Here is a 21,795-nt window from a genome sequence, read left to right on the forward strand (position 1 = left end):
ATTTTTAATTTTCAAAACAAAAAAAATACAAAAAATAACTGTTTCTATAACTATTCTACAAAACAGTTTTAAAAACAAACAAAACCAAAACACAATCAGGTCCTTATATTCAACCAAAAAAAAAGAAAAGAATATTATAAATTAAATTAAATTGATTAATGAATGAATCCCTTAATTATCCAATAAAAAAAGGAAAAAAAAATGAATCTCTCTCTCTCTCTCTCCACTACTCCTATATAAACTCCCCCAAAGCATGGCTCGTTTCCTCTCTCTCACTTTTTGCTTCTCCTAACAGTCTTCGAAAATCAAAATACTCTTTTTTTTTTCTTCTCTAATATCTATTCAGAAGGTCCATGGCGTCGAACAATGGCATCCCCAGCACCGGCAACGGCCTCATCGTCAGCTTCGGCGAGATGCTAATCGACTTCGTCCCCACCGTCTCCGGCGTGTCCCTGGCGGAGGCACCAGGTTTCATCAAAGCCCCCGGCGGTGCCCCCGCCAACATGGCCATCGCCGTAGCCAGGCTCGGCGGCAAAGCCGCCTTTGTCGGAAAGCTCGGCGACGACGAGTTCGGTCACATGTTGGCCGGGATCTTGAAGGAGAACGGTGTCCGCGCCGACGGCATTACATTCGACGAAGGCGCACGCACTGCTTTGGCCTTCGTGACCCTACGCGCCGACGGAGAGCGTGAGTTCATGTTCTACAGAAACCCAAGCGCTGACATGCTCCTCAAGCCCGAAGAGCTCAACCTCGAACTCATCAGATCTGTATGCATCTAATCTCCCTCTCTCTCTCTCTCTTCAACTTTTCTCATGAAAGTTTCTGACTTTTTCTTCGTTGTTCCATTTTCCTGAAAAATCAAGTGTTTGATAATGTTTCATGTTCCATGAGATTGAGATGTGTAGCCTGTGGGAGGTGCACGTGATGTCACGCGCGTAAAGGAAAACGTGTGTCGTAAGGGAAAATATATATTGCCGCGTCAGCTTGACTGTAGTGGGTCCCCGTTTCCTAGATCTAGGATACGCCAACCTGGTAACGTAAAAGTAGAACTATAGACTATAATATGATATTATTAAAATTCTCAAAATTCATGATTTTGTTGTCCGAAAGTGGGTTGGCTAGCAACAACACCGATAATGAATTAAAAGTGAGTGGGTGAGGTTGGTGTATTCGCACGAGACGTGCTTCCTTGATAGCTATGTCTACGTGTAGCAATTATTGGAGTTGGATAATAAATCCACTCTATCCAATTTCTCTTTTGTTGTTGTTGTTGTTGTTTCCTTTTAATCCAACAACAATAGCATACATCAATAGTCTTCCATTTTCAATTTTATATAATGTTCATTTTTTTTTTGACAAGCTTTTTCTTCGCCGTTCATGGTTGTCCACGCGCTAGGACGAGATTCGGGGGAACAATTATAGGTTTCCTGTTGTCATCTGCTTTGACTTATACTCATCCCTTTTTTCCTCTTTTTAAGTAATGCTACTTGTTTTTTCTTTTAATACCCGTGGTATGTGTCATGCTGTCTTGTTTGATTGTAGCTTTTATTCTCTCTCTCTCTCTCTTTACAAGTTGTTTAATTTAATATAACTAATTAATAATATGAATACATATACTTTACAGCTTGTTTCCAATAGTTTAATGTAATTTACTGTATTGTTAAAGGGTTTTATAAGTACGAAAATTAATTGTGTAATATTATAGAGATTCGTTTTGTGTGTCTTAATTTTTTTTTATTTTTTTTTTGCTTCAAAAAGTGTAGACCCCACAAAATATTATGTCTGTAGGAAAATTTTTTGTCTTGCATCTTGCCTGATGAATGCAAACCCAATGTTTAAATTATTTTATAGGTTTTATAAGAGTTATGTTGTAGGAAAAGTGATTGTGTAATGTCATATAGATTCGTTTTGCGTGTCTTATTTTTTTTTTTTTGCTTAGAAAAATACGGGTCCCACAAAATATTGTGTGTGTAGGAAATTTTTTAGTGTCATGTGACATAATAGATGCAAATTCCTTATTTTATTTGGAGTTAGTTTTTTTGTATAACCGCGAGAGAACTTAAAAGAACACTATACCTTTTTAAAAAAAACTAGCCTCTTTCTTATTATTATAATTATTTTTTTTTTAAATCTTTTCTTGCTTTTTTTATCTGGTCAATGTAGGATAGCAGGTCCATAATTTACAGCCTAGCAAAGTAGCAAGCACTCACATGTTTAATGATTAAAAAAATAAGTGGATTATTTGGTGGCCTTTTTCATGCGTTGTACAATGAAATCAATTATGCACGCATGTCCAAAAATTAAACTAAAATGAGTCTTTAGATTGGATTTGGTGATTTAACATTTTTTTTTTCCAAAAATGAGTTAGGTGACTAACAGAAAACTTGACTCTTCAGGCAAAGGTATTCCATTTTGGTTCGATAAGCTTGATCGTGGAGCCATGCAGATCGGCACATCTAAAGGCAATGGAAGTTGCCAAAGAGGCTGGTTGCTTGCTTTCCTATGATCCAAACCTCCGTCTACCACTGTGGCCCTCGGCGGAGGAAGCCCGTCTGCAAATAATGAGCATATGGGAAAAGGCTGATTTGATCAAGGTCAGTGATGTTGAGCTTGAGTTCCTCACAGGAAGTGACAAAATTGATGATGCTTCTGCTATGTCATTGTGGCACCCCAATTTGAAGTTACTCCTTGTCACTCTTGGTGAACATGGTTCCAGATACTACACCAAGGTAAAAAAAATCCTACACTTGACAATTACATATTCCTTTTTTATTTTTTAACTTTTCTATTGTCTATTCAAACTTTCTCTTTTGTCTGCTGTAGTGCACTCAGGGTAATCATAGATGTTCTGGTTAGTTAGCTATAATGAGTTGTGGTCGCTCTGAATGCTTGCCAACTAGGTGCTTTTCAGAACATTGTTTCTGAAAAATAAATCTTTGGTAATACTGCTGTACCAAAGATTCAGTGCATCCCACCAATAAGAATATTACATGTCAATTAAAATTCTTTTTTTTCGGTCAAATATTTTCTCTCTCCTGTGATTAGTAATGTTCTCATTGATGGGATGCACTGAATCTAGGTACAGTAGTAGTACCAAAGATTTATTTGTTTATGAGACAGGGCCACCATGTGTTGTTCTGTTTCTTACCTTACTTTTCTTTTTTTCTTTTTCTTATGAAATAAAACTGCTTTGAGCTTTACACTCACCTGTTACGTTACGTCTATATTCAGTGAATTGGATTCAGGGTAGTTGTGGAACTTCCAGCTCACCCTTGTGGCCTTGTAAAATTAAAACTTTGAATATTCCGTGATGGAGAGGATAGTGTTATTTTAACAAAAGTAGTATTTATTACACCTAGTGGTGGAGTTAGCTTTTCTGTTCTTGTAGCATATATGATTTGTTGTTAATAAACTGGAAAAATAAAAAACACTCACAGTGCACAATGATCCTCACTAAAAAACTCCCCCTTTTTTTTATACTTTAAGAGGGGTTCCATTTATCTTTAAATAGAATTTAATGCAGAGAGTTTAATAACAAATATAATTCTGAGTTATGATAAGGATAATTCTTTTCTTTCTCAATTCTTACTAAATTGGATTTAGGATAAGATATCACATCTTTATTTGTTGTCTTATCATATCTCTCTTTACTATCCTCTAATCTTCCAACATTTATCATTGGTCATCTGCATAAACCTATAGGCTATAGTAATCAGTGTGCGGTGACCCACGTACTAAAAATTCTCCTTTCTACATGTACATTTTTTTTTTTTAAAATTGTTTGGTGTTATTGTGTATTATACTTTTACCTTGAATTTGAAAAGAATATGTTCCGCAACGTATGTAAATGGACATATTACTCGGTCTCAATTAGTAATAATTGTGCCCTCTGTTGCATATCTTTGTTTTGAAACATTAACGAATTTTTCTCCATTTTTGAATCAACCAGAATTTCCATGGATCAGTAGACGCTTACCATGTCAATGCTGTTGATACAACTGGCGCCGGTGATTCCTTTGTTGGTGCTCTATTGTCCAAGATTGTTGATGATCAATCCATACTTGAAGTGAGTGCTTATCTACTATGCCCCTTAATAAACATTTGTTTGTGATTTTTTCTAGTCTTATCTAAATGTCTTGGCTAAAATTAAAATTGTTAATTATAAATATCCTTATAAAATTTATAATTGATGATTGATTTATTTCCACTCACTGATTGCAGGATGAACCAAGGTTGAGAGAAGTACTCAAGTTTGCAAATGCATGCGGAGCAATTACAACTACTAAAAAGGGAGCAATCCCCGCCCTTCCCAAAGAGGCTGATGTGCTGAAACTGATCAAGGGGGCATAGAATCTTTTTATGAGATTACTAGCATGATTTCCGTGGAGTTGCTGGCTATTAATTTTGGAGGGAATTGTCTCTTGGTTTTCTTTGTTTCTTTTCTTTTTTTCACCCGTTTTCTGCATTGACCGAAGGATAATGTGCTTTCAGGTTTTGCCAAATAATGTTTTTTTTTTCAAGTTCTGAGATTAGTTGTTGAATGAAATTTGGATTCATAAATTACACAAGTATTATTCGAGTTTCTTTTTTAGTTAGCCAGCTTATCTTCTTCAGTTACTTACTTAGTTATGCTCTGTAATTGTTCCGCCTTTCTTCGTTTCTTGTTTAATTCAACTTAAAAGCTTATGGGATGAGATGGACAATCTTGAACCAATCCCATCATGTAGGTGCCAACTTGCTTGCAATTGTGGTCTTATAAGGCTTTGCATCCTATTCAATTTATTTCACTCTTATTCATGTTGGGGATGAAATCCCAACTTGGAGGGGGATATTACACAAGTATCATTCCAGCTATTTGCGCACATGCATATTTTTAATTAGCTAGCTTATCTTCTTCAGTTAGTTATGCTCTCTAGTTTTCCAGCTATTCCTTCCTTCTTTTCTTTGAAGTTTACTAAGAATAAGCTTGGCCAACTCTTCAGTTTAAGTTGTCATAAGTCTGAGGGTTAGGAATGATATGGAGAATTTATTCATTCAAGTATTATGATTGGGTTTTCCTGGAAGCAGATCACATGATTCAATAACATGAAACGCTTTCCAGTTTTAAGTGTGATATAAGTTAGTAGTTCGAAGTGTGCTAAGTATTATTGGTGTCAATTAATCATCGTTGAGATCGATTTATTTCTTACAGACTTGGGTATTTATCAAATTGCTTAATATAATTAATCAATGCGTCTTCTCCGATGACATATCAAACACAATTAATTTTTGAAAAAAATGTTTATCTTTTTAAATGATACAACTTGTATCATTTCACTTTCACAAAGAAGTGAAACCCACACCTTTATATTTTTTTGTCCACTCTTTCTCCTCCTTTATCTATCTCTTTTTTTCACTTAAAATGACACAACTTTACATCTTTTGAAATGATACACACTTTTCCCTTTTTTTTTTTTTTCAAACCTCCATACAATTGCTACCCGTTAACCTTTACAATGGTCCATGTAGCAAGTTGCAACGTAGTATGATATATCCTTCAACATATTATTTTCTGATAGGTGTTGCCGTTTATTCAATTTAAGTACATTATTCTATTCTCTAAATTACCTTCTTATAGTTTGAGGATTCAAATTCTACACTGCAAAGGTAGAGCCTAGATGAGGAGACAACTATAGCACGATAGCTTGGGGATGACATTCAGTAACCTCCATCTTTAACGACTTCCAAGCATTTGCACATCTTTCCCACTTTGCCCGCATGTGAGCCAGAAAAGCCTCTGCCCATTGTTCATCACTCCCTCTCATACTTAGATCATAAGGCACTGAAAAACTGATCAAACATGCTAAGAATGTCAGCAATCTGCCGATTGACTTAAAAATATTCGTTAGTTTAACTTTCATCCATTATCGTTATACTTTTTTACACTATCTTGTAAACATTATATTAACTATGAAGATGGTGATGATAATTTATGGCTGTAAAGGAGCTATACGCTTCTAAATGTGCCGTTGAGTGGTGGTTTAACATCAACCAAACAGAGCCAATGGTCCGGCAGATGCATACCTAAACACGAACGGAGTGAAAAATATTGATGGGTGCTTATTATATGACAAGCTCTTTGCTTGAAACTGGGAACATGCATGACAATTATCAGTTCAAGGTATGACCTAATTGTGCACATTAATTCTCAAATTCACTAGTCAGGCCAATAGTATAGCCATGTTGTGAATGGCTACTTATGATGCGCCTCCGCGTCTTTATTTTACCTCTCAGCCAATGTTGTTAATGCTCGTTAGAATTTCTCTCTTTCTCACTTATTGCATATAAGCTTAACCATCTTAAGGCTAAGTATTTTGTGCATACCAAAATGTCCATCAATTTAAAGTAGATTAGAGCGGTCTTACACAATTACCAGAGTCCCCCCCCCTCCTCTTTTTTTCTCTCTTCTTTTGGTAAGACCATGAGGTGTGAACTTATGGATTTAGTTAGGACTAATCCCTGCTCAGGTGTGAACTTCGACCAGGCAGCAAGGATCTTCCACCAGGTTTCAAAACCCTACATTAAAACTGAAGTCCACCCATATAGAGCTCGATTGGTCAATTGAGCCACACCAGTGGCTCAATTGCCAAAGATTGTGATAGACTAAATAGTTTTCACAAATCCATATGCAGTATTTACCTTAAAAGTTCTTCAGCTTGAGTTCCTTTCTTGAGAGTACTATTCCTGCAAGAGTTCAAATTTTAATGTACTCAATTTGTGAGAAAGTGTTTTTCTAGACAAAAAAAGAAAGAAAGAAAGATTGTCATCTTTAGAGAATCCAATATAGTTGGCAAGTCAATGATATCAATCCCGATTCCCAAATTAGGTTGAATAGTTGCCAAGCACACATTACACCTTGACATAAACCATCTAAAAGCAGATATCACGTTATCCTTGTTATCTTCCCGCCCTTCTCTCTTTCTTGGCCTTGGTTATTCTTTTTCTTATTTTCAGCTTTTGCGAACAAATTTTTTGGAACAAATTACATTTTGGAGAATTTAACACAATTTGTACATCAGACAGATAATGGGTGTTTCGTTATATAAACCATGAACAAAATCCTATGAAAACAAACCTGCAGATAGACACTTGAAAAATATGAAGATATTTGGTTGAAAGATTATAAATGGCATCAGCAATACGCTCCTTGCCAAACAGATACACCACTGGATAGCCTAGAAGCCATCTGAAGCAAATAAATACACTAAAATGAGGTAGTCCCACCACATATTGTTACATGTTTAATAAGGAATAAGAAGCAAATAGCTATGCTCTATGGAACCACCATTCAGGTGGAACAAATTGATAGTGATCCCCCAAATAGATTTGGTATTTCGCACTACTGCAAATGCCTTCGTACAAACTAGTTTTAACACGTGTATTTTGAGATTAGACCATGACATACCACAACATGTGACAGTATTAACTTGCTACACTTCAGTGACCTTTAAGGGTAAATATAAAAGTGCAGCCAGCCATTTAATCCAAACCATCTCACTCCTGGAAAGAATCAGGTAGGACATGGTACAAACTGAGGATTAAAATCTCGTAAGTCCCCAAAGGGCTAAGAATTAGGCACAAATGAACTACCAATCCAGTAGAAAAAAAATTTAATCTGTAACATACTACTACATGCAATCTGTGTAACATTCCTTGCTAATATCCCATGATATCTGCAAGCTAAATGGAAATCCTGATTTAAAAGACACAGCAAATGGATTATTGGTGCAGTTGTGCGTAACAAAGAATTTAAATATCAGACAGTCTTTTGTGCCAAATGGGAACAAAGCTAATCAACTCTTTCTTTCCAACGAATTTGCAATTATATCAGAGTGAAATTATAGACAGTAGTTATGTGAATGCTAAATTTCCAGAGACATATTAGCATGAAAACCATATTCAATTAATGTATATAATGGGAATTACCCATTCAAGGTTGGCACTGTCACGTCAGTGTTGTCCATGCAGTTACTGAGATCAATGTACTCGGTGGAATGAGCGTTAAAACAGTGAGCAGTGGAGTTAGCATTATTATCCATACATTTTGCCTCCTGGGATGGTGCGGGATTGGTGATTCCCTCAGGACAAAATGATGTCAAAAACAACTTCTGAATTGATATGAACTGCATTGCCAATTGGCTTTTCTCAATCTGTGTTATCATCTGAACACAATTTAACAAAACATACATAAGGACGATGTATGAAATTGAAAAAAGTAAATAATAATATTAATAAAAAGATTACAAGAACCTTAGGGGGTTCGTGTTCAAGGTCCACAAAGAGCAACTGTGGTTTTTCAGAGTTGAAGCTTGATCTAACATGTTGAGCTAGTTCAGTTACATGTATCAAGTATATCATGTCTTGTATAACCATCAATCTTAGATGCTCAAAAAATGGGGAATCCTGAAAAAAGTGTAAATGGGAAATTACAAAACAAAACAAAACAAAAACAAAAACAAAATAGAAAAAGAAAAAGAAAAAGACCTTTTGTGTAAGTTGGAGGAGTGAAGAGAGATGGTGTTGAAGTTCAGGCATCTTTCCACCATAATCTACCATTACAACTGGTCTCATTCTTGTAGAGAGTGCCAGAATATCTGCTACCACAAAAATGAATGAAAAAAGGGAAAATTTAACAGAAAAAAGTAAAAAAGAAAAAGAAAAAGAAAAAGAAATTGAGACCTAATTGTAATCTACGCTTGGTAGAAGGTTTGAGGCGCCAATTGATAAGTGCTAAACACGAATCCAACACCTTCATAGATTCATCCAATTCTGAAGCTTCCATTTTCCAAATCCTCTTCTTAATCACGATTCTGATTAATATCGTTCTTTCTTCTTTCCAGGTTCAGAAGTTGGGTGGAGCATCCTCTGCTTCAGTCACTGACTGTGTCAGTGTCAGATGTTCGGGCCAGCCCAACCACGATCGAAGTGCCATGGCCCATTGTCTAATGCGCGCTTCTTATTGACCCAGCCCAGGCCCATGATACGTTCTGTTTGTGTACTAGTTAGTTTGTATTCATGATGTCGTCCAATTTTAAAGATGTCATATCGAGATACCATTCTATTTAACTCTGTAAAGTAGCTTGCATGTAATGTTTATTCCAAAAATTAATATGTAGAATGCATTTATAGTTGTATAAAAAATATTGGAAAGAGAAATATCAACTTACACGGATTTTTTTTCCCAATACAGTAGGAGTATTAAACTCGGTACTCCTTTTTTTTAAATAGAAATTTTTTTCCTCCATTTAAATCCAGACTTTTATCTATATTTTTAGAATAGATATAGGGATTACGGTAATACCCAAAAAGCTCTCCAACTTAATTATTAAATATTATCTTACATTTAAGTGTTCTAATTTATTAGTCATTTGAACATTGAGTGTTGGATGGAAGTAAAATCAACAGCTAATATTAGATATAAGTCTTTTTATTACACCAGTGTACTTGATTCTTCTAGGTATTTAAGTGTCCTTAATAATTTTGAAACATTATTTCGTAAGCTTTCTCATATGTTCTTATTTTTGTGATTCATACATTTCATCCTAATTTATATTGGCCAAGGTACGTAAAAGATAAATTTGTTGATTCAAGTTGAAAAAAAAAAAAAATCGTTAATTTGACCATTTTATTGATTGAAGGATGAACCTTAAGGTTAAGGGAAGTACTCATTAGTCAAGTTTGCAAATACATGTGGAGCTCTTGCAGTTCATAATTTGGAAAACTCCATTCATACTTATTGTTGATTGGTTTTTAGTCTTTTAGATATATCATTTTTGGCATAAAGGAAAAATACATATTTGACAATGTCATGCATTACGGTTCCCGACACATTCTGCAGCGGGTCTTTGTCCTCCATGGCAAAGAAGAACATGTGTTGGACACCTGAGGCAGTTGTTTGCAAGGCTACCTTTAATGTTTCCTGTTGTGTGAGCAAACTCTGAAGGAAGATTTCCTCTGAGAAAGTTGTGATCTAAATACAATCTTCTCCATGATGTCTGCAGTTTTGTTCCATATTCCTTTGGAATGATACCAGAGAATTGGTTGTTTGATAAATTAATTGCAGTTAAGTTCATTAAGGTCACCAAATTCACTGGCAAATGACCACTCAAATGGTTATCTTGAGCTTCAAGCACTTGAAGCTTTGGTCCATGCCCAGCAGCATAATTGATGGCCTCTAATGTTGAAAAGCGGTTGAAAGAAACATTGAGGTGAACAACCTCACGCATGGAAAGTATATCCCTGCTAATGGCACCTGAAAGCCTATTGTCACTGACATCAAGCCATTTGAGGTGTATGAGACCCTTAAGAGATGTAAGGTGCCCTGAAAGTATGTTATGGCTGAAATACATCTTTCTTAAACTCACTGGAAGATTTGGAATGCCCCCATAGAATTGGTTCATGCTAAGGTCTAATGTGTTGAGTTGCCACAGCCCTATGAGGTCAGGGATTCTGCCTGCAAAACCATTGTTTGACAAGCTCAAGTAGTTTAAGCTTCTCAAGCTAGTAATATTTGGAGGGATTAAGCCTGAAAGTCTGTTCCTAGAAACGTCTAGATATTGAAGATTCTTGAGTTCACTGATTCCTTTGGGAATGGCCCCAGTGAAGAAGTTTTCTGACATAGTAAGTCTGGTTAGTTTTCTTAGTTTGGTAATGGTTTCTGGTATTGGCCCTCGAAATTTGTTGTTGTCAAGGTTGAGTACTGTCAGCTCTGTGAGGTTCCCAATAGCTGGGGTTAAAAATCCTTCATAACCAATGGCATCAAGATCAATTGCTGTTACTCTACTAGGGGAGTTATCTAGAGGCATATTGCACAATATTCCAAGAAATGTTGAGCCAGTGCTTTCACATGGGTCCACTGTGAAGTCCCATGTATTCAGATAGGAAGCTGGGGACACTGAGTTGGGATCAATGGCACGTTTTATTTCAATAAGGGCTAGAGTATCATTTTGAAGGGTTGATGAGTGGATTTTTGATGGCATAAGACATAGAATTATGGCTAAGATGGAAGGAAAGAAGAATTTAGTAGGCATTCTTTTGGCCATCACCACAGAGAAAATTGGACTAATTTCAGAGGTGGTTTGTTGGTATGAATTTCCAAATCCTTTTTTATAAGATTCTCATGGTATACGTGACTGGTTGGATAGCCAAGAATTCAGGCATGGCCAATAGGGAGGAATTATTTTCTAAATAACTGAAATCTCGGGCCACACCAAGAACTTGGGCTACCTAGATACAAATCATAAAGATTAAGCAGCAGAACCTGCTAAACTTTGGTAAAACAATCTTGTAACTTCCTTCATTTAGAGGATGTTTGGTAATGAATGTTTTCCCTTTTGTGACAATAGTTTTTAAAAAGAGTTGTTTATGTTAAATTACTATATTTCTAGTATTATGGTTGAAATTGATCATAATCTATCTACCAAAAAGAAAAAAAGAAATTGATCATAATCAGTGATTACTTAGGATACACTTGAAAAATCACGTTTTTTAAGCTAGGATTTGAAGATTTTGCTTATAATATGTTGTGATTATTTCACAGTTATGAGAGATAAATATCATCTTATTCTCAAGCATATAAAATTTTCAGTTACTCCATATCTCTTTTGTTATTTTAATAATAATAGGAGGTAGAGGATTATGTTTACAAATATTTTGTTTACATACTTTTAGAAACTATACTATGTATTCTGGAAAATACACTCAATTGAAAATATACTCCTCCCGGAATACATAGTACAATTTATAAAATTAGTAAACAAAAAATTTGTAAATATAATCTATCCTTGATAGGAGTCGATCAGAAATCCGCATTAGAGAAAATCGAATGATCTTGTTTGCTGAAATATACACTATAATCTGTATAAAGTTCCTATACCTTGCATGGCTACAATCATTCACATACACAGCAATTTGAAGGGCAAGGGTTTGGAGCCGATGGTCCAAAGGTTAGAACCTATAACGATTCACTATTGTATTATAGTAGTCCAGTCCTCTTTCCAAATATAGGTCAAGTAGGACAAAAGCTCTTCAAGAGACTAGGGATGCATACAAACAAAATGAAATTAACCGTCTCAAGTTCGTGGAGTGAGCACCCCTAGTGTTTGAAGTGTAAACATTGACCACAAATAACAAGGAAAATTTAATCCCCAAAGGTATAGATTCTATGCTATCTAGCAATGAAACACCTGAGGTATGATACTCACCAACTTTCACACAACTTGTGAACAAAATTCAATTCTTAGATTATGGTACTTAGAGAAGTATGAATATACAACCCAATAACATACAGTTTTCATGCAGCAGCCTGTATAGCCATGTGCTTCAACCAAGATCAGGCACAGTGAAATACTCATCATCCTCATCTTCAACTTCTTCAATCCTAGGCTTTTTGTGAGACATGTAGGACTTGGAGGTTCTATAGGAGGCAACATTGCTGCTAGGATGAGTTACTGGAAGCTGAGGGACTTCAGCTGCAGCCAAGGCTTCCTGAGTAAATTGTTCACCAAAAAGACCCACATCTGCCATCCATTCCAGCTCTCCAAATTGCAGGGATTCCTTCTGAACACAGTTAAAATAAAACGGAGTTATAAATATTATAAGGCGCAGGAGGCACGTCATAATTAAGTAATTAGTTAACTATTAATATGGCTGGGATTAAAATTTCAGTATCATAGTCCCTCAAAAGAATAATGTGCACATATAATTCAAAGTATATTTCAAATTATCAAAAAATCAAATAAACCATAATCAAGTCCCGGAGTTTAATACAAAGATATTTGTTAACCTACTGCTGCTAAGTATTCTATAAACATAACTAGCCTCTACGTTGATGGTTCTTTCATGTAAAATTGAATGCTTGATTATGTGTGTGCATGTGCTAAAAAATATTTTCTTTCAGCTAAAACACTCTAATTGCGTAGTTGAGTTAGTTTATCACGAATATGGAACTCCAATTATGAAATGAAGTTGTGTCTTACTTTGTCAGGTGATTCAAAGCCTGTCAATTCCAATAAGTCATCAACAGCCCAAGAGGACGTGAAGCTTGGCACTTGCTGAGAAGGAGTTTCAACAGAAACTTCTTGTGCATTCCTCTTTGGTGGCTCCAAGTGACTTTTTTCATTGTCCTTGGCGCAATTAGAACTCAAGGCCACTCGGATACCAGTAGCAAGGAAGCGCTGGTGGTTCGCGGAAATGCTGCCAGGTGAATGAATTGGTTCATCACAATTCTGACAGAAGAGTGCTCTGTCTTCAACACAAAATATGAAAGCTGCCTTATCCTGTTGTTACATGTTGGAGAAAGAAAAGAACAATATAAGAAATAATTGTTGGAAAGTTCATAAAATATTCATCAGACAAAAAAATCCATGTTCAGCTAAGGTATTAACTCATACACTTGTTCAGGACCCATGTAATGGGCCCATCAGCCTTAGAGAATGAACCTTATCCATCTTCAGGTAAACCCCTTTATAAAAAAAGGGTTAAAACTCACAGGTATGTTCTCTTAAAACCCTAGTCTCTCTAGTTATCACTGTGGATACACACATCCCTTCCTTATTGTTGGTGCACAGTGATTTTCCTCAATAAACACGGCTAGTTCACATATCCCATATTAACTACAATTCATCAGCATCGAACATCACTACTTGAAATATCCTAATCCAGGTCTCAGCACCCCAGTCTGGCGGAAAGTCTACCTTACCTATTAATATGTTTTTTAGAAAACAAAATAAAAATTCTACATTTATTACTTAAGTAGATTCAACTGAAAGAAAAAAAAGGACTCATTTCATTGGTGGTGCTACCAATAACATAGCAATCAGCAATGACCATAAAGTTTTAGTAAAATGGTATGGTGTCCCTAACACATCTATAAGTAACAAGCTCAAAACTGGGGGTCCCATTTTTCATCTCTCTACATTTCATAGTTAAATTGTAGATGTAAAGAACCACTTCAACCCAAAACCTTAAGGTATTGGGTGAGGGTATAAAGCTTGGGTGAGGCTATATTAATGGTTTTATATATCTCAACACGCCCCCTCACACGATAGTCCATTGGGCTTGAAGGGTGGACAATGCACAGGCCTACCTAGTGCGAACAAAGAAATTCCACTTGAAAGAAAGTGGGGGCCGGCGAGGATCGAACCTGGGACACGAGGCTTTGATACCGTTGATACCGTGTAAACAACCACTTCAACCCAATACCTTAAGATATTGGGTGATGGTATTTTTAATGGTTTATATTATTTCTAACAGTAGACTAGATTAAAACAATAAAACTTGAATGATCTAGTAGTTTACCATGTCAATACATGTACCAATATCTATAACAAGGAAAAATTGGCATAATCAAAAGCAATCCAACCACAAGTTACTGAAAGATGATACTATCACATGGTAAGATACACGCAGAAAATTGAGGTGCTTACTTGACATATATCACATCTGGGAAGCTTGTTTGATAGACATTGAAGAAGAAGCCTCTGGTGCTTACTTGCAAGCTTGTTTGCAGCATGAACTTCAACGTCACATTTGGCACACAAAGCAGCCTCGTCCGCACAACAAATCACAGTTGCTGGAGCTTTCTCACACACATCACACTGAATTTTCATATTCTTCTCTTCCTTTGAGCTTTTCTTCCTTTGAACTAGCAGGGAGTGACAATGATATGCTGACAATCTTAAAGAGTAATGGAAATGGGAAATCTTCAGAAGAGCCCTTCAAGAGACACCAGTTGTTAAGCCAAAAATGGCGACTGATGGAGTAGAAAGATATATATATATATTATGAAATGTTCTAGAGTGGGAAAAACATAACATTGAAACAAGAAGGGTGTGAATGGATGAGGTTTCAATGCTGAAGATAAGGATGTAGATCTTTTTCGTATCAAAATCAACAAGGGTGATAAAAACAACACGGTGTAATGGGGTCACCTTGCTATGTGTGTGTGTGGCCATGGAGGCCTCAACAATAACTAAGCTTAGTTTGAGTGGTCACTATATTTTCTATTTATTCTTTGGGATATATTTTTCTTATGTTGTAGGAAAAGAATTACCTTATGTTGTAGAAATAAAAGTATAAGTGGGACCCACATGTAAGAGGAGAGAGAAAAAAAAAGTGGTGAGACCCAACCCTTTTTGTGTGGGTAGGAGAGATGTTTATCTCATGTAAAATGAGATAAACATAACCCTTATTCTTTTGAAACAACTTGGATGTTCTCTTGTTCTAAGGTCCTTTCATTTGACTTTGCTGTCAACTAGTTGGCACGTCCTATACTTTTTAAAGCATTATCAAACTAAGAAATCACATGGACATAGTTTTATAACAATTTTAATTTTAAAAATTAAATTATTCCGTCCTTTCTTAATTCTTTCATAATAATTTTAAGTTTTTCAAGAAAATAAAATAATTTACAATGTAAAGTTTGATTAAGGCATATATATATTTTTAAATTATGATTTCTGACCTAATAAATAAGTGGGATCCACACAAAAATACGTAGACAAAAAAAATTGTGAAATTATGTGTGTAGAAAGAAAAAAATTTGTCATATAAAAATGAGAAAATTAATCTCTTTTAAGGAAATCATATTTTTATATTATATGAGATTATTCTCTTGCGTCACACTCCAATAGAAAAAACATACCTATCTTTTTTACCTTTTTTATAAAAAAAAATTGATAGACTTTATTTTATTTGTCTCTCAATATAAAAAAGCTTATCTCCTATTATATAAAAGAAATAGGGGTTTATTTTTATTATGTTACATAACATAAAACTATTTTCCTACACACACAAATTTTATATGGGACCCATTTTAAATTTTTTCTTTTTTTCTTATTCTCTCTCCTCTCTCTTTTTTTTGTGAGAGTAGGAAATTTGTTTTTATGTTATGTTACATAACAAAAACATTTCGCAAAGAAATAATCCCCGTATTTTTATGGTTGGAGTTTTATTCACCAAATGAAATAATAACAAGGAACTGCAAATACAACAATACAACTCGTGGCACCAAAATAGCTACATAGATATCCACCCTAACACGGGATAGGCTACCAAATACAATTAAGTGTCGGTTGGTGCATTGAGTTAAGCTTCAAAATGAGTTTTGGAATTGAAAATAGACATTTCAATAATTAACATCTTTAAGATTTACATTTGAATTGAAATTCTAATTCTCACTTCAGTTCTATAGAATTTAAAAATAATTATTTTTGAGATTTCTTTTTTGAGAGAACTAACTTTATCATGATATGAATATTCCTATCTCGAATAAAATTGTTTCATATAAAGAATACACATGATTTAGAGAAAGAAAAACTATTTTATAGTATCTTTAATTCTTAGCCTGAACTCTGAGAATTACAATTCCAAACATATAAGCTAAGAATAATATCTTATATTTATTGTTTTTTGTCTTTGTTACATGCCTACCCCATCTACCATTGATATTGATATATTTCAACAACCATGTTGCGGTGCTCACTATGCTGTCAACGTCATTCTCTGATTACTCGTTATGGTCAGCATCCGCTAATCATCGTTATTACTAGCATTCGTCACTAGTATTTTTCAATCACCACTGTCGCCAGTATCCTTCGATTACTCTCATCATTTGACAGGTTTTTTAGCCTTATAATCCTTTATTAATAATTAATTATCAATTTGACCTTGATTATAAACTATTTCAAAAATTTAACCTCCTCAAAAAACTCAACACCAATCTGCCCATGTTTGACCGTTGACCACCAACTCTACCCGAGTACACCCCTCACTACCTGGGTATTTTTTGAAATTTTTTGCCTACCCGAGTAGGTAGGGGTATACCCGGGTAGTGTTCTTCGAATCTGAGAATTTGCTTGCATTATTTACTCGGGTATGGAGGGGTGTACCCGGGTAAATGTCGTCCAGAAACCCCAATATGAATGGGTTTCGGCCATTGTTGCGAGATTTAGGTTTTTTGCCCCCCAAATCTCTGTCCCTTGAGCTCTCTCGACCGAAACAGCAAAAATATATTTCATGTCATCAATTTCTCAACGTTAATCTTTGTAGGACATTGAGATTACACATCCACACTCCCATTTTGTACTCAAAAATCTGAACCAAGCTCTGAACCCAAAACCTAGACCTAATTTTCGTGTGAAAGATGAGTTCAAGTCCAAACATGGTTCCTATAGTTATTTACTACAATGGAAGGCATTTTGAAGGTCCGAACGGTGTCCGATTTGAAGGAAAAACAAAAACGATGAAAATCAAACTGGACAGTACATGCAATGAATTGAAGGAGAGTATTCTCCAAAAAATGGGGTTAGAAGGCATACAATCCATCCACCGCATGATAGCCAGGTTAGAGACTGTAGTGGATATTGATACAATATACTACATTGGTAACGATATTAATGATGATGAAGATGTGGAGTTCGTAACATATGCGTTTGTTGGATGGAAAGTATTAAAATATATTGAGATATATGTTGAAGTTGATGCTGGTCAGTCTTCATCTTTACCGGTGCATGCAACCACTACTGCATACTGTACTGGTCAAGAAGATACAGTTGTATGATCTTCCGCACCTCCTCAGGTAGCATTGGATGAGGATGAAGAGGATGAAGATGAGGACTATGTGGACAACGAAGATGAGGGAGAACCTGAATGTGCTATTCCACAAGGTGATTCGTCAGACACTGACGTCGACGGAAATTTTGACGCTGACACGAGCGCGGTAAGTCTGGGCACCCCATCCTTGTCACCACTTCATGTTGATCCAGTCAGTAGTGGTAAGTTATTAAATTTAGACAATTTATTATTCGTGGTGATAATCATTCAGACAAATGAGAGTTGATCTTTAGATGCAGGGACTGCGGTGGAGCCTTTTTGGAATGAAAGCCAACATTATTCATTCATCAATTGGGCGCACCTTAATGACGAGTTGGAGGTCCTATATGGGGACGATGACTTGCATGGAGGTTGGAAGTTAGGAGATCCATTATTTGTGCAACAAGAATTTGGCTCCAAAGCTGAAATGCAACATGCTGTGAAGATACATTGTATGAAGGGGCGCAGGACAACCATAGTTGAAAAAAGCGACGAGTCAAGATTTGTTATGAAGTGTAAAAACCATGCTGACGGTTGTCCCTGGTATATGAGGGCAATTAAGCCGAAGAAGGGAGCTAATTGGGTGGTCCGTAAATGGGGTCAAGGTCACACATGCCTAAATCAGGGCCTATCACAGGATCATAGATAGATGGATTCAAATGTCATTTGTGCGGCTATAATGAGTATGCATTCTACTGTGTATTTAATGATTCAGATTAATTGAGAATATGGTAAAGTTTTTTTTTTTTTTCCAGATATGTTAAAGGAAGATCCATCCACAAAACCAGCTCTGATACAGGAGAGGATACAGGGAACATATGGATACAACATAACGTACAGGAAGGCCTGGAAGGCAAAAATGAAGGTCATCGTTAAGTTGTTTGGTGACTGGGAGAAATCGTACGGATTCTTGCCCAATTGGTTGACGTATATGACACAGGTGAATGTGGGTTATGTGTTCAAACTTGATACAAATCAATGTTTTGACGAACGTCGGGTTTATACAGACAGAGCCATATTTCACAGGGTTTTTTGGACCTTTCACCAATGCATTGAAACATTCAAATACTGCAAGCCTATAATTCAAATTGACGGCACTCATCTGTATGGGAAGTACAGAGGAACTCTCTTGATTGCAACATCTCAGGATGGAGATGGATATCTACTCCCTATTGCATTTGCTGTTGTTCCTCCAGGTGAGAGATTGGAAGATTGGTCTTGGTTTATGAGCCTCTTACGTTTTTCATGTCACACATATGCACGGTATTTGCCTAATATCCGATCGTCATCGAAGCATCATAAGGGCGGTCAAAGATCACGCTGAGTGGCAGCCTCCATATGCTTATCATGTATTTTGTCTACGTCACATCGGAAGCAACTTCAATACCCGCTTTAGGAATGTGGAATTGAAGAAAACGTTGATGAAATTAGGTAATGTATTAGCAGTTGTGATGCATTATAAATACAACTTCAAAGTGTAACTAACCAATTGCATATGTGATGATTGTTTTGCAGGGTACACATGTTCAAAGATAAATTTCGACATTCGATACAAGGAATTTATCGACAACAATCCTGAAGTGGCTTCATGGTTGGATGCGATTCCGAAAGAGCAATGGTGCAGGTCGTATGATGAGGCAGGACGTAGGTTTGGTTATATGACAACCAACCTATCTGAGTGTGTGAACAATGTGCTTCGTGGAGCACGTAATCTGTCGATAACTGCATTGGTCAAGATGACATTCAGTAGACTCGTCGAGTATTTCGTCAAGAGACGTGAAGCCATTGAAAAGGATATCTCACAAGGAAGGATAATTTCAAAGAAGGTTGAGGCAGCTTTGCAGAAAAATGATGAATTGGCCGACACTTATCGTGTGAGGATATATGATAGTGAGCTGTTACTGTTTGAGGTTAAAGATGCCTACAATCATTCTACACACGAGGTTGGTGACACCATGAGAGTGGACTTAGTCAATCGTAAATGTCAGTGTGGTAGGTATACAGCAATGAGGTATCCCTGCAGCCATGTTTTAGCAGCTTGCAAGGTCGTCAAGTTAAACCATTATGATTATGTGGATGATATTTTTAAAATCCCAACAATTTCTAAAGTATATGCTGCACACTGGTTTCCTATTGGCAATGAATTGTTGATTCCATCCGATTTTGGGCCTACTGTAATTTCGGATTCACGGTTGGTACGTGCAAAAGGAAGGCCAAAGTCTTCAAGGATTCAGAATGAGATGGATTGGGTTGAGTCTCAACCGACGAGCAGTCAGAGCAGATGTAAGCATTGCAAGCAAGTTGGACATAACATTCGTACATGTCCATTGAGACTAAGACAAGCATGATTATGTATTGTTTTGTTTTGTTTAACGAGTACCCTATCTTGTATTGTTTTGTTTCTGTGTACCCTAAACTCTATCTTGTATTAGTTATGTATTGTGTTGTTGAAATGTATTGTTGAAATGTATTGTTGTGTTGCATAATGTGCAATCTGAATGTGTACCATACCCATTTATCCCTTCCCCGAGTCAGTTAAGGTTATGGTATTACACAACAATTCAAAAAATGCCAAAAAAATACCCCAAACAGCAGCTGCTACTGCATAACCAACTGGTCTACCCGGGTAACTTGTAATGATATACCCGGGTACAACCTACCCGGGTAGACCAGTTCGTGGTACCCGGGTAGACCAGTTGGTTATGTAGTTGCAGCTGCTGTTTTGGCCAATTTTTTTGCATTTTTTGAATTGTTGTGTAATACCTACATACAATATGACTTGAAGGTGGATTGATTTCGTAGAAATAGGATGACGGAAGCATGATGTGCACCAATCAATGTCGAACATCCATATTAAAGTACTTTGGGGTCCATTGTTTTCCAAATTACATATGACAATATTAATGCAAAGACCCATATTAATGCATAGAACCAACAAGTCTGAACGTGCGCAACACGAAAATTTCATTCATTCAAATATTGAACATCCAAGTATAAAAAGATCCATGCAATGTAGGTAAAGTTCCTAATTGTACCAAAATGACTACATTACATCCAAAATGGTCATCCTACTAAACCCAAAATAGTCCTCCCCATTCTCATCATCCTCATCCACATCATCACCGTCCGCAACAGCAGCATCAACCTCCTCCTGAGTATGGGCACCATTGCCAACTAAACCTTCCAAGCGTGTAACCCTTGTGTCCAACCGTGTAACCCTTGTGTCCATCTGGTTCCGCCACTTGCTTGTGCTCTGTCTAAATCCTCTAAAGTCAGTACTCAATGAGTCCATGCCACATGTCAGAGCATACAAGGATGCCATGATATGATCAGATGTCCATCCACCCTCAGGAGTTGTCCATCCACCCTCAAGAGATGGAGGAGCTGGTGGTCGCCGACTGCGGGTAGGACGTGTTTGTCCATCATCAACCTCAGCAGCGCCGGCATCGTCATCGTCATCATCAAGGCCTGCATCATAAACCATGAAAAGCACATATTATAAGTATCACATTAGTATTAAAAAAACCAACAAAAAAATGCATAAACCCAAACACATCACCTGCAGGTGCATCCTCCATCTCAGCATCGTGGTGGACTGGGATCTCAGGTGGTTCTAGTGCCTTCTTCCACATCCAGATACCCACTCTGTTCGGCAGGATCCCACACTGCTTCAATAGCCTCTCACCAAATATAGCATTCCAGCCTGTGGCGGTCTTCAAGGTCTCTGTTGCCATAGGCACACCAAATCTATGCAGAATCTTCTGCACCAGGAATGCAAAAGGCAATTCAGCTTTCTTTGACTTGGCAGCCTTCCACATCATTATGCATAAATAATGCCTCCAGTTCACCTGCTGACGGTGAAGGAGGGCCCACAAGATGACAAAGTCCCTTTCCAGCACCTTCGAGGGATTATGCGAGCGCTGGAAAATAATATGTGTCACCACGTAATGAAGAATGCGAGCAGACACCGACAAGTTGCTCACAGGATAATGAGCAAAATGTCCGGGCTCAGCGTCTGCCCTCCTACCCTCCTAGTCTCTGTAACAATGGCCTCCCGGTCATAATCACCAAATATGTGATGGTTGTCTCCATCATATAGTGCTGCTCCTGTGACACCATCAAAATCAAACCCCAGTAGCTCCGTCCAGATAGGAGCAGTCATGT

The 21,795-nt window shown here is 36.8% G+C and overlaps 4 protein-coding genes across 6 annotated transcripts; 1 reads left to right on the forward strand and 3 right to left on the reverse strand.

The window, feature by feature from the left end:
- Window positions 1-254: 254 nt before the first annotated feature.
- LOC133316986 (probable fructokinase-4) lies at window positions 255-4,583 on the forward strand. Of its 2 annotated transcripts, XM_061518782.1 has the most exons (5): window positions 255-767; window positions 2,397-2,594; window positions 2,682-2,729; window positions 3,950-4,066; window positions 4,222-4,583. In XM_061518782.1, exons 1-5 carry the CDS (start codon window positions 354-356, stop codon window positions 4,348-4,350), a joined length of 906 nt encoding a protein of 301 aa, XP_061374766.1. In that variant the 5' UTR covers window positions 255-353; the 3' UTR covers window positions 4,351-4,583. The 2 variants fall into 2 exon arrangements, with proteins under 2 accessions (XP_061374766.1, XP_061374765.1); XM_061518781.1 differs by having other exon boundaries at window positions 265-767; window positions 2,397-2,729.
- An 825-nt stretch (window positions 4,584-5,408) lies between these two features.
- LOC133316987 (uncharacterized) lies at window positions 5,409-8,871 on the reverse strand. Of its 2 annotated transcripts, XM_061518783.1 has the most exons (7): window positions 8,719-8,871; window positions 8,524-8,633; window positions 8,290-8,442; window positions 7,966-8,201; window positions 7,115-7,225; window positions 6,679-6,723; window positions 5,412-5,829 (listed from the first exon to the last, which is right to left on the reverse strand). In XM_061518783.1, exons 1-7 carry the CDS (start codon window positions 8,819-8,821, stop codon window positions 5,670-5,672), a joined length of 918 nt encoding a protein of 305 aa, XP_061374767.1. In that variant the 5' UTR covers window positions 8,822-8,871; the 3' UTR covers window positions 5,412-5,669. The 2 variants fall into 2 exon arrangements, with proteins under 2 accessions (XP_061374768.1, XP_061374767.1); XM_061518784.1 differs by lacking the exon at window positions 7,115-7,225 and having other exon boundaries at window positions 5,409-5,829.
- A 974-nt stretch (window positions 8,872-9,845) lies between these two features.
- LOC133316988 (LRR receptor-like serine/threonine-protein kinase FLS2) lies at window positions 9,846-11,128 on the reverse strand. Its single transcript, XM_061518785.1, has one exon. It carries the CDS (start codon window positions 11,079-11,081, stop codon window positions 9,846-9,848), a length of 1,236 nt encoding a protein of 411 aa, XP_061374769.1. The 5' UTR covers window positions 11,082-11,128.
- Window positions 11,129-12,065: 937 nt separating this feature from the next.
- Window positions 12,066-14,859, reverse strand: LOC133316985 (B-box zinc finger protein 24-like). Its single transcript, XM_061518780.1, has 3 exons — window positions 14,466-14,859; window positions 13,017-13,316; window positions 12,066-12,597 (listed from the first exon to the last, which is right to left on the reverse strand). The coding sequence occupies exons 1-3, from the start codon at window positions 14,646-14,648 to the stop codon at window positions 12,361-12,363; spliced, it is 720 nt and encodes a 239-aa protein (XP_061374764.1). The 5' UTR covers window positions 14,649-14,859; the 3' UTR covers window positions 12,066-12,360.
- Between the last annotated feature and the right edge of the window lie 6,936 nt (window positions 14,860-21,795).

Source organism: Gastrolobium bilobum, unplaced genomic scaffold (genome assembly GCF_033153095.1).
Source record: "Gastrolobium bilobum isolate Gb01-03AN ecotype WA unplaced genomic scaffold, APGP_CSIRO_Gbil_v1 utg82612, whole genome shotgun sequence".
In the NCBI taxonomy this organism is placed as follows: domain Eukaryota; kingdom Viridiplantae; phylum Streptophyta; class Magnoliopsida; order Fabales; family Fabaceae; genus Gastrolobium; species Gastrolobium bilobum.

What these genes read in the sequence shown, in the direction of transcription:
- LOC133316986 (XM_061518781.1), top strand. Translation starts at nt 354, where the DNA reads ATGGCGTCGAACAATGGCATCCCCAGCACCGGCAACGGCCTCATCGTC. An exon ending in ACCTCGAACTCATCAGATCT is followed by an intron (nt 768 to 2,396) that starts GTATGCATCTAA and finishes TTGACTCTTCAG; the next exon opens with GCAAAGGTATTCCATTTTGG. An exon ending in GTTCCAGATACTACACCAAG is followed by an intron (nt 2,730 to 3,949) that starts GTAAAAAAAATC and finishes TGAATCAACCAG; the next exon opens with AATTTCCATGGATCAGTAGA.
- LOC133316987 (XM_061518783.1), bottom strand. Translation starts at nt 8,821, where the DNA reads ATGGAAGCTTCAGAATTGGATGAATCTATGAAGGTGTTGGATTCGTGT. An exon ending in ACAGTGCCAACCTTGAATGG is followed by an intron (nt 7,226 to 7,965) that starts GTAATTCCCATT and finishes TATTTGCTTCAG; the next exon opens with ATGGCTTCTAGGCTATCCAG. An exon ending in CAAGCTGAAGAACTTTTAAG is followed by an intron (nt 5,830 to 6,678) that starts GTAAATACTGCA and finishes ATGTTTGATCAG; the next exon opens with TTTTTCAGTGCCTTATGATC.
- LOC133316988 (XM_061518785.1), bottom strand. Translation starts at nt 11,081, where the DNA reads ATGGCCAAAAGAATGCCTACTAAATTCTTCTTTCCTTCCATCTTAGCC.
- LOC133316985 (XM_061518780.1), bottom strand. Translation starts at nt 14,648, where the DNA reads ATGAAAATTCAGTGTGATGTGTGTGAGAAAGCTCCAGCAACTGTGATT. An exon ending in CCAGATGTGATATATGTCAA is followed by an intron (nt 13,317 to 14,465) that starts GTAAGCACCTCA and finishes ATGTAACAACAG; the next exon opens with GATAAGGCAGCTTTCATATT. An exon ending in GCTTTGAATCACCTGACAAA is followed by an intron (nt 12,598 to 13,016) that starts GTAAGACACAAC and finishes AACTGTGTTCAG; the next exon opens with AAGGAATCCCTGCAATTTGG.